Source organism: Ptychodera flava, chromosome 14 (genome assembly GCF_041260155.1).
Source record: "Ptychodera flava strain L36383 chromosome 14, AS_Pfla_20210202, whole genome shotgun sequence".
Taxonomy (NCBI): Eukaryota; Metazoa; Hemichordata; class Enteropneusta; family Ptychoderidae; genus Ptychodera; species Ptychodera flava.
This window is the reverse complement of record NC_091941.1, coordinates 11,644,956-11,657,679: the sequence shown is the minus strand read 5'-3', so window position 1 is coordinate 11,657,679 and position 12,724 is coordinate 11,644,956. Positions and strand designations below refer to the sequence as shown.

At 35.5% G+C, this 12,724-nt stretch overlaps 1 protein-coding gene across 3 annotated transcripts in view; it reads left to right on the top strand.

Annotated features, from left to right (window-relative positions):
* The window catches only part of LOC139149353 (nuclear receptor subfamily 1 group D member 2-like), a 50,267-nt gene that overhangs the window by 34,739 nt on the left and 2,804 nt on the right, over nucleotides 1-12,724 (top strand). For 2 of the 3 annotated variants that reach the window (XM_070721072.1, XM_070721074.1), the window contains exons 5-7: nucleotides 4,359-5,758; nucleotides 10,263-10,383; nucleotides 11,476-11,751. In XM_070721072.1, the coding sequence (XP_070577173.1) occupies nucleotides 4,359-5,758; nucleotides 10,263-10,383; nucleotides 11,476-11,751 (1,797 nt within the window). The remainder of the gene's footprint in view (nucleotides 1-4,358; nucleotides 5,759-10,262; nucleotides 10,384-11,475; nucleotides 11,752-12,724) is intronic. The other variant, XM_070721073.1, reaches the window with a different exon arrangement.

The window sequence follows — 12,724 nt, the reverse complement described above, 5'->3', positions numbered from 1 at the left end:
TTTAGCTATAGAATAAACAAAATGCACCAACATTTAAATTTACAGTTAAGAAATCACTAGAAAAAAATAAACATTTCTCGACGTCAAAATGTTGAGGGCCCAAGGCACAACCAAGAAAATATTTTGGATATTAAAACCCACACAAAACTAATTGGAACATTCCAATACCTAGACAGAGAATCATGTTACCCAATCAAATTTTAAAGGACTAATTGAAGGTGAAATTCTCAGATACTTCTGTACATCCAATGACCCAAACGATTTCAAGGAGATAGTTGATTTCTTTACAAGCAAATTAATTTACAGAGAATACATGGAAAAAGAATAACTAGAATTACAACAGAAATCAAACACAGGAATTGAACTCAACAAAAAGTACAAGAAAAATAAAGAAGGAAACAACAAATAATCTAATCTTCACAACAACATATAGGCCATAAACTAAAACAAAAGACTTGAAAGAAAGTCTTGCAAAATATTGGGAGGAACTTGAAAAGGACGAAACATTAAAAACCCTTTTCCCTGAACCCCCAATAACAGCCTACAAAAGAAACAAAAACATAAAAGACACACTTGTCAAAAACAAAATTCACAAAAAAATCTCAACACAAGATAAAAATATGGAAATATTGGCTTTATTTTTTAAGCCAATAACACATGAAAACGACAACAAGAACAAGCATATAAAAATCAAAATATCTGACACAGGATCACAGCATTCAAAAGACACCACATGCTAGATCCGACTATGTCTCGCCATAGCTTTCCATAAACAAACAACAAACAAGACTGAAATTTTATCAAACACAAATAATACAACCTTATAATGCAAACAAGGGGATAAAAGAGAAAATAACATCACAGGACATAAATCCTCCCCTTATATAATTACATCACTATTGACAAAGATCCGTAATGGAGCCCACACTACTGCAGTACCACCATAAATAGTCAGCTTTGCAACCTCTTTCCCCTTATACACAATAGATGCTGACCAAATACTTAAAATACTCAAGTCACCTACAAATATCACTATGAGTGGCAAGAGAGTATTATATTATACTCTTCATGACTTTAATTAGACTGGTAAAGAAGTTGCCCCTTTAATTATTCAAATGTGTAGTGTCCGTGACGCTACTGAATACAGATCACAATAATATGTTGGAAACCAAATGTTCAGTAAATCATTTATCGTTCACTTTATAGTGTTAATAGGACAGTTTTGCATTGTTTAGCATTTTCTACATACCAGTTATCATTGTCTACATACCAGTTATCTCAACAATTTTTGCATTTAGTGTTGTATTTCTGATAAAATTTTCTGGTTATTGAAAAATACCAGTACTACAAATATTCTTTATGTCACAACTTCCTTAATAATATGTTTTTGATTTGTTTGTAATCAATTCTTATCATAATTTTACTGTATTTACAGGTTTACTGGTTATAATAAACAATAGTTTATTTCACACACATATTCCTGAATGTGTAGTGTCCGTGACGCTTTTACCATACTACAAAAATGACTAGAAAACTAACAAAAAAATAGCGCCAATGGCACTTGATCACAACTGGCACATTGTGAAACTACTCTATCTCTGGGTACACCTGTACATGAAATACTGAATTGGTAGGTGCTGCGGGTTTTGGAGTTTGTCAGTAAATGCACACAGAAAACAAAGTCCCGAAGTAGCGAATTCCAGCCATTTTCAAACCACACTGTTTGTCAGTGGGGTAAGCAATATTCGCAAAAATCACATATGTGATTTTTATTTCCAGGCTAATAGACTATGTTTTACGAAATCACACATCCTTATTACAAATAAAACGATCTTTGTCTTTAAATCAATGCGCCAGTAAACAGGTCCAGCAGCTAGTTATGTCATCAAGTCTGTAATGTTAAGGGTCATAACAAATGTGAGAAATCTAAAACATTAAATATGTTGTTTTTTATCAATTTTATTACCAAAAGCGCATGAAAATCTCTGATACTTTGAATCAGCCATCCTGCATATTTGTAACATTCATCAAAACCTCATTTCTGTTCCACAACTCATTAAATAGTCCACAATGCAGGATTTATGTACATTCCAAACTACATATATGAAAGACCCCTAAAATCAATTAGTTAAAGGGGGGTTAGAAATTTCCCAAACTATCTAACCGCTGCTCCGTTTGGCTCCATTTTTCGGAATCGGAACCTTGGAATTAGTCTGAATATCTCTACAAATATCAATGCAGTCTGTTCAGCGGATTTTGACTTTTTGTCGTTTACGGAAAATGGACACTGTCCACCACTGGTTGAAGCTAACCCTATATCACAACTTCCAGATGTGATAATGACCTATGGTCATTATGTTAAAAAATACCGCCAATGGCGCTTGGACATAATGACCGCCTAGTATTATCGGCATTTATCAACAACCACACTCACTGTGAATTATACAGACCACGAAGTCAATGAGCAACATATAGCTGAAAGACTATTTTTCACATTGTGATTTTAAGCTCATTTTTATGAGAAAAGAGACATGTATATGTATATGGAGAAAAAGCAGAAGACATATTTGTAAATTGTTTGTTAAGTGACAATCATATATGCATCTCTTGAAATTTTGTGGTTATAAGGTATAACAATAGTGTAAGAATAATGAGGTTAGAGTGAGTTAGTAAAGCTAAGTTGACAGTAATTAAGATTACAAATTATACACTAAGCTGAGGAAATCTGAATGAAATAAATGTTGAAAAGTAGCAAAGTCATGGTCATCTTTTGTCTAATACCTTGTGTAAGTTCATGAACTTTACATAAATCTTGCTGTAGATTTGTTGCTAATGGGCAATAACTGTGTTTCAGATCATTTCAGAGCAATCCATCCATGACAGGTTTAAATTGTAATATACTTCTGTTTAAAGGAGAGAAACTTCTCAAATAATTTTTTTCCCTGTAATTTGCTGTGAGAACACATGGACAGATGCTCAGGACTCTATGCTGGTGCTACCTTGATAACTAACCTACAACTTGTAACGTCATTGTCTAACCTGTTCACCCCAATTTCCTGTAGACAGGTCCACACTCTCCATTGATAACAATGGGTTTGGGCCATACCATTGTAGTGAAAGACTGTAACATGTGAGGTTGTGGATACTTAATCTCTGGAATGTCAAAGTCTGTATATTGACTCAAGGATGTTTACTTAACAAATGCCTAGGGTCATCTCAAAAGTGAGAATCTAAACTATGAAATATGTTTTTTTTAATGCTTTTGATGCCCAAAAGACCATAGAAATCTCTTATACTTCGAATCAGCCATCCTGCATATTTCTAACATTCATCAAAACCTCATTTCTGTTCAACAACTCATAAAACAGTCCACAATGCAGGATTGGTGTACATTCCAAAACTACATATATGAAAGACCCCTAAAATCAATTAGATAAAAAGGGGGGTTAGAAATTTCCCAAAACTATCTAACCGGCGCTCCGTTTGGCTCCATTTTTCGGAATTGGAACCTTGGAACCAGTCTATGTATCGGTATCAAATATCAACGCAGTCTGTTCAGCAGTTTTTGACTTTTTGTCGTTTACGGAAATGGACGACATCAAACCGGTTGAAACCACCTCTATATCACAACTTCCAGTTGTGATAAAAATGAGCAAAATTTGCTGCAAATACTATTAATGTTTTCTAAAGACTTCAACAATTGCAGTAAAAAATAATTTAAATGTACTAAAGGGCAAATCTGTAAACTAGAGGAATCATAAGCTCATGGGGAGAAAAAATGAAAAATTCTTTTTTTTCGTAACAAATCATTTTGCAGGAAATCATGCAAAGCTGGGTAAAATCCTGATACATTCACCTTATTTTCTACAACAGATGTATATATTTTCTGTTAAACTTTTAAAAAGAATATTTGTACAAATGTTGTATAGTCTACTATGTTATTTCTCCATCAACTCATAATATTTTGTAGTGTCCGTGACGGTGTGTCAACACAATAAAGAACTGGTTGCCATGGAAATACTGAGAAAGTTTGGTTCACAACTTTTCAAGCAAATATGTACCAAACCTTAAGCTTTGTGAATTTAGTAAATTTAGATATGTGTCTACAAGATGAAATTTTGACAAAAGTGAAACACTCTAGAGCACCCTGATTGTGACTGAGCCGAGTACATAGCAAAGTTCTTGGCTGCAAACAGAGCTAAGGAAGACTCTCCCAGTTTATTTGCTCACAACACTATTGTGTAATTTTAGTAACTGGAGAGACTTTTATCCATAAAGGTGTCACATATTAGTGTATATATTTATCATGTATCTATAATTTGTTCCAATTCCTTACGGTAATTTTATATATATTACAGGTAGCAGAATTGGTAGGCAACCAATTCACATCAGGAGACAACTATTGAAAGGCAATATTAACTTAATTCAGCAGAGTCATCATCAAAATGCACAATGTCAAACAGATAAAGTGGATGTCATCGAAAAGGAAGTCTTGCAGCCTGGGCCACCAACCTCAGATTCATCTGATAGACCTTTACCACCTGAGACTGAAGTTTGTAACCAAGAAGATTTGCAGCATACTGAAGTCAGCGTATCAAGAGCATCAGATACTGTTGCTTTACATAAGACTGATGATGCTGGGCCTGTGCAAGATCAGTTAACACCAGTATCAAGACCCAAAATGGACAGCAGTGAGAGATGCAGACATCAACAACATATTAATTCGAAAAGAAATACCCACAATGTTTCTGGTGAAACTGAACCCACAACAGATTTTTTTATAGAAAGACCATTGTATCATCAAGATGGCCAAGAAAGATACCAACAGTCATCCCAGGTTACCATGGCAACATCACGAGGGACAAGGCAATTGAATACCAGTACAGATGATCAACTGTATACGCAGCAGAGACAAGCTAGACAAAGTGAGAACAGGTCTAGTCAAAGTGTGATGAATACACATCTGCAGTCACAATGTCAAAATTTGCAAAAACCAAACATACCATTACACTTACGTAAAACTGCCTGCCAACATTACAACTCACAGCTCTCTGCAAATGAAACCCAGGCAGTGATGGACTGGCACCCACCTAATAGCCACCCTCCACCATCAAATGCAATGGAAAGCCATGCAAGGCCAGAGCCAAATGTCTTCTCAGATATGCATGGCCCAAGATCACACCCAAATTGTAGTAAATTAATTTCTTCACACAATAACCCTTCCTCACATCAAACACCCATGGCGAGGCATTTCACACAGCAGAATCTATCTTGCATCGCGACATATCACCCAAAAAACTATATACCATTTGAAGATGATTTCTGGGCTAGAGATGACCACGTACCCTGCATTAAGTTCACAGAAGTCATTCCAGTCGACCAAGATTATGATTACAATGCCAACCAATCACATGATGAGGACTTAACTGAGGAATTGTTGTTCAGAATGCAGCCAAGTAATAAAAAACGACAATACGTCCGTGAATATACTTGGGAAACTCGTCATGCATTGCTGCCAAGACAGCCAAAGTTCATTTCATCCACTTATGAGCAAAACATACCGGTATATCAACAGTCTAGAAGAGAGTTCCCATTCACCTCAGGCAGTTTTATTTCAATTTCTCATCCTCTTACACCGAATTACATGGAGGAAGCACCAGTAGTTACAGATGAAATGCTTGTTGCAGACCCTCAGGTGTCCACACTTATTCAAAACGTGTTGACAGCTGCACACGAGCTTGAACCAATAAAATGTGAAGTAAGCCGTTTAAAATTCACAAACTTCTCATGATTTATAAATACTAGGCCAAAAAAAGTTGATTTGTTTCTGGTCACTGCTCGCATCACTTCGAAGTGTGTGCGTCAACTCTTTTTTTCCAGTTTTTCATTTGCCCTTCTGGAAGAAAGGGAAAAATGTATTAAATTCCACCAAAGTAAAAAAAATTTTAAAAAATCGTGTCGCTGCATCATTTTGGCCACATGTTAATGACCAGAAACAAACCTATTGAGTTTTTTGGCCTAATATATTCATGTATCTGTTTAGATTTTGAAGCCAGTAAAAGATGGCAATATCAATAACTTCTTTGTATTGATTCATTGTGAATAAGCTGCAATGAATTTCCAAAATGAAACAAAAAATGAGTATGTATTTGGGGCTATTTGCACAGTTACATTTAATGATAAATCAAGTTGCCCTGATCTGATGGAAATTGGTAGAACATTTGATCAAATAAGCTGATAAATTTAAGCACTATTGCTCATTTGGTAAATACCAAGTGATTTAGATATCTGAGACACCTCACATCTCACACTATTGTGATTGACTGAAACACTGATAGTTATATTGCACACATAAAAAAAGTATTATAACAACATTCAAAATGACCAAACATTTCCTCAGCCAAACTGTCTTCTGTCAGGAGAAAATATGAGGATACTGTATGTTTCATTGGCCTGGACAAGATGTTACATATTTCTAAAATGAAATGGAGACCTGTGTAGCCATGATGGTTTAAACAGGGTATATAAACAACAGCTAAATTAAAAGACATTCGAGTGCAACTGGACAATACGTACACAAGACTAAGTTGCATCAAACAATGCTGTAACCATATTAAAATATTTGACCATGTTTGGCATTTCAGAATTAGTGATAGTTCCATTAGTCTCTACTCTACTGAGATTAAATTCTACATATAAATGGTTCAGTCACAGAAATTGTTGCTGTGCTTTCACCACAGAGAGAGAGAGTTATGGTTTCATGATAGTTGAAGTTTTATCAATTTACCGGTATGTTGTGTTATAAAAACTGTCATGTAAAGTTTGCTTGCTTGGTACAAAGAATGTCTACATTCTAGTTTGTGGGATTGTTTTGTAATGTAACAATATGTGAGGCACTTATAGCTATTTTGGTTCTGTCCATCGACAGCAGAGTCATTACTCAGGTATGCCCTGGCCAATATTTTCAAAATTCCTTGGCAGAATTGCAATATGCTGGCCTTTGTGTATCAGTTTGTTTACAATGTAATCAAGCATCAGTTATCCATATTGTCACAAAGGTTTTCTGACATAGTTGTTGGCTGTGACTAAATTTTAATATCTGCAACCCCTTGGGCAATGTATCTGATGCACCCCTCTGTATTAAATTTTTACACTATAAATGTAAATGAGGAAAGTTTTAAAGCTTTATTTTTGCTTTTATTTTCATTTTGTAACATATCCTACAGATTTACCCTGGTATTTGCACATGGGTGAATTTTTACCTCCCCTGTCAGAGCTTTTCAACAGTTAGTTCCTTTTGAAATTCCGTTTGTTCCCTTCCTATGTCATCCTCCTCCTATGCCCTTCTTATCTCAAACCACTGCAAGTAACTCAGTGTTACCAAATTTTAATTTGCTCAAATGATGAGGAAATGTACATATGCAAATGCTGAGTTTATAATTTTGGTCCCACATCTCTGGGACCAATTGTCTTATAGTTTCATTTGATGTGCAGCTTCTCAGGAACTCCAATACATTTTGTAGTAAATTTTGCATGAGCAAGTTTTTTAGGATATTTGCCCACTTTTTTATCACAACTGGAAGTTGTGATATAGAGGTGGTTTCAACCGGTGTTTGATGTCGTCCATTTCCGTAAACGACAAAAAGTCAAAAACTGCTGAACAGACTGCGTTGATATTTGGTACCGATACATAGACTGGTTCCAAGGTTCCAATTCCGAAAAATGGAGCCAAACGGAGCGGAGGTTATATAGTTTTGGGAAATTTCTAACCCCCCTTTTTAACTAATTGATTTTAGGGGTCTTTCATATATGTAGTTTTGGAATGTACACCAATCCTGCATTGTGGACTGTTTTATGAGTTGTGGAACAGAAATGAGGTTTTGATGAATATTAGAAATATGCAGGATGGCTGATTCAAAGTATAAGAGATTTCTATGCTCTTTTGGGTATCAAAAGCAATAAAAAAAAACATATTTCATAGTTTAGATTCTCACTTTTGAGATGACCCTAAGCATTTGTTATGTAACATCCTTGAGTCAATATACAGACTTTGACATTCCTGAGATTAAGTATCCATGACCTCACATGTTACAGTCTTTCACTACCATGGTATGGCCCAAACCCATTGTTATCAATGGTGAGTGTGGACCTGTCTACAGGAAATTGGGGTGAACAGGTTATACAATGCCATGACAAGTTGCAAGGTAGCACCAGCATTGAGTCCTAAGCATGTCCATGTGTTCTCACAGGAAATTACAGGGAAAAAATTATTTGAGATGTTTCTCTCCTTTAAATAGAAGTATATAACAATTTAAACCTGTCATGGATGGATTGCTCTCAAATGATCTGAAACACAGTTATTGCCCATTAGCAACAAGTCTATAGCAAGATTTATGTAAAGTTCATGAACTTACACAAGGTATTAGACAAAAGATGACCATGACTTTGCTACTTTTCAACATTTATTTCATTCAGATTTCCTCAGCTTAGTGTATAATTTTGTAATCTTAATTACTGTCAACTTAGCTTTACTAACTTATTCTAACCTCATTATTCTTACACTACTGTTATACCTTAATTTATAACCACAAAATTTCAAGAGATGCATGTATGATTGTCACTTAACAAACAGTTTACAAATATGTCTTCTGCTGTTTTCTCCATATGCATATACATGTCCCTTTTCTCATAAAAATGGGCTTAAAATCGCAATGTTAAAAATAGTCTTTCAGCTGTATGTTGCTCATTGACTTCGTGGTCTGTCTAATAAGTCTCCACGGACACCGTCCGGGGGACTTATAGGTTTGGTCATGTCCGTGTGTGCGTGCCTGCGTCCGTGTGTGCATCCGTCCGTCTGTTCACGCAGATATCTCAGACATGCCCAGGTCAATTTCTTTCAAACTTTGCTCAAGGATAGTACCCTACCCCATACAGATGCACGTCGATTTGGCCATGTTAGAGGACTTTTTAGTTTACACCACCATAGACTACCATGTATAAGTCAGCTGTCTATAAAATCCCATGTATAAGGGCAAGTAAATAAAAATTTAGTTTGTCATCATATTCATATTGCAAAAAGGATTCAGTGACACAGTTTTTAGTCCCCATGGATGAAGTCCAGGGCCTTATAGATTGGGTCATGTCCCTCCGTTCACGCAGATATATAAAATATTTTGACAAAATCTCCCGTGACCTCGGTGACCTTTGACCTCAAATATACATATTTGTCCATAACTCAGTAACCACAAGTGCTGCACCCTTCATATATGGTATGATGGGACACCTTATGACGCCACATATTGTACCTCATTAATTATGTGCATATCTAATTTTGAGCGAGGTCTGATTTTTGGTATATAGGGATGACTTAGCAATTCAATTGTTTTTGACAAAATGTCACATGACCTCAGTGACATTTGACCTGAAATATACATATTTGTCCATAACTCAGTAACCACAAGTGCTACATCCTTCATATATGGTATGATGGGACACCGCATGACGCCACATATTGTACCTCATTAATTATGAGTAGTTTCACAATGTGCCAGTTGTGATCAAGTGCCATTGGCGCTATTTTTGGTCAACTCCTTCAAAAATCTTCTGTTAAACTGTCAATCTAACAGCAGTCAAATTTTGTTTGAAGGTATCCAGGGATAACATCATTCAGCATTGTTAAAATGACAGTATTTTCTCCAGCCTGCTGGTCTTGCTTTATAGTAACTATTCATTGTCACTGCAGATAGCATATTTTTTACTCATAGTATACATAGCCTACCTTACTACTACCTATTTGTGTGTACTCTTTAAGTATAATGTCTTTTAAACTCAGAATATTATGTAGGCAACAGCTTGCTTAAATGTTACAGGAATATTTGTGAGCAGTCATTGATATTGGGTGAGTTGAAGAAGAAGCAAATTATCAGTATCATACTTATCCAAGAGGCATGATTACCGTCAAAACTTCAAAGTTGTAAGTGTATCATGTGTTATAGTCACGCATCATGCACAACACAACGCTCAGCTGTAGTCTAGATATTTTTACCTTCTATTAAAGTTATAATGCATATTTTTAACTGATTGGATAATTACAAGTTAGTTTTGCTTTGAAATTACTGTCCTAAGCTCGATAAGACAGGAAATTGTCACTTTCCAAGTAGGTGAGAGAACAACCTTGAATGCAGGATTTGAAAAGTATACTGAAGTGTCTTGCACAGGTAATAATGGTAACTTTGTGTGATTTCCTTCATACCTTCTATCAGTCTCCATCGATACCAAACTTGACAGAAGGGCCCATTACCACTGCCGCTCTGTGGGAAAAGTTGATGAAACTCTTCTCCAAGCATATTCATTGTGTCCTTGGGTTTGCCAAGAAACTTCCCGGTGAGTCTTTCAAGAATATGAGTGTGCAAAAGTCACGCAGGTACAAGTTTTTCAAAATAATTTGCATTTTTGTGGATTTATCAGCATTAACAATGAGAAACTTCCAGCTTCGTTGGCAACATGTAGGTTATTAGGTTTTCATCAAATGATGACCAAATTGTCATAGAAACTAAGATTCAATTCAGATGTCATGCTCTTATTTAAATTGGTTCAAATTATGTATGCATATACTTACTGACCTAAGTGTGAATAGGATTTTTGTACTGCGTATAGTATGAATTATGTTTTCATAGAGTATACTTTATGTAGGATTTGTTGCTAGATTGATCAGTCATTTGATGCTATTGAAAGTATATATTGCACTTCAATCTGGTACTCCTTATGTACTCAATATGTATCAGACTTAGGCTCTGTAATGATTTTACAATGCCAAATTCTGACGAAGGGTATTGCCAGTGAGGTGCTATGTATGTACATTTGTGTATACACAAAAATAGAAGATTCAGGCCAAGGCTCTGTTATGCCAGGAAGGTACATTTTATGTATACACAAAATATGCATGATTCTAATGTTAGACTTTGATTGGCACCTGACATGATTCTGTGTTCATTTTATGTATACATGAAATACACTTGCCTCTTTGACACACAAATTTCAGTTTTTGGTGGGATGTTTCCAGGGTGGAATAGGATTTATGTATATATGAATTGTACACATTGTGCGAGGAGTATACTTTGTGTCAGGTTTATGTATACTTGTAAATGTAAAATGGATAAGACCTTCAAAGAATTTGCTACTGTAGGATAACATTACAAGATTTACAAAATTATTATTAGAAATCTGAATTATCTAGAGCTGTTAAAACTTTTGATGTGGTCACTGTGGCTTTGCAGGAAGAGAGCCGGATCCATTTTGCTTGTTTGCTTTAAGTATAGGAGGCTAAAAGTGGGCCAGGTGATGTTTATCGTGTGTGCATATTTTTTAGTTTACTATCAGATATCAGAGGTGATATTTCACTGGAAATTTCACCATGATAGAGCGATTTTGCCATGGGTATATGTATAATGTGCAAATCCTAATTTCTCCTGACAGACTTTCGTTCTTTTCCTATTGATGATCAAATCACAATGGTACAAAATGCTGTGTTTCAAACAGTGGTGACAGTCCTTGCTCAAGACTACAGCAAAATGGAAATGACCTACAGCTACTTCTCAATGACAGAAGAGGAAAGGCAGAAAGTAATCCTTATACACCCAAAGTTTGATGCTCTAAGCTCCCAGATGGAGACATTTGGGGAAATTCTAAGTCCACTGAAATTGGACAACATAGAAAGTGCATTGCTAAGTGCCTTACAGCTGATTGCTACAGGTAAAAAATGAATCTTCATATGCTAGTGTCTTCATTCTTAGAATGTTTCTTTTGTTCTATATGATTGCTCAGGAGGCTGTATATTTCAAACCTGGGCACCAGTCAAACTTGTTTTCTACAAACATTTGTTGTTACTCTGCAAGTCTATAGTTCTATTCATTGCTTCAAACGATTATAGGTATTCATCATGCCCTGTTCAGGTGAATGTTAATATGAGAACGTTGGGCCTGAGTAAATACTTGTAAACATTATGTTGACTCTTTGGGTCAGGAATGTAGAGTTACTGAACTTGGTTCTGGTACTGAAAATACATGTATATTTAGAGAAGAAACACAATGATTGGACAAAATGCCGCTCTTTTCATTGCACGGGTGCGTGGAGTTGCCATGTAGTATACGTCTGTACTCATTAAACATATTTAGCCTTCTTTTATGCTGAAAGTTTGATGAGCATGAAGTTCTTGTTCATTGAATCACTTGCACAATGAATTCTGTGACAAGTCTTGTATCAATATTGAATGCACTGATTTACCCTTAACCCTAATATTCATTGATCATATATAGCTTTATAACTATCCTCAAAGTCTGATGAGTAGGACATATCATATTTATTAGCTCATTAGCATATTTAATTAGTTACTTTTGTTTGCTAGTTATATATAGAATTACATGTGCTGCAAGTTTGATGAATTAAGTGTACAGAATTTAATCAGACCTTGAAGTACATAATTGTTGCTTATGTTAATTTAAGGTAGCTACATACCTTATAGACACTTTCACATTTTCGTTTTTTTCTCAGTTGTAGAAGTCCCAATAAAGTATTTTCTGAAAGCCCTGATATTGGAAAATCTGACTATGCAAAGTACACAGTACACATTATGTGCATAATAGTCATGTGACTGACATCATGCACAATAGTTTTGAATTTGTGTTTGGGTTTTGTAATGCTCAAAGTATGACTGGCATATGTTCTC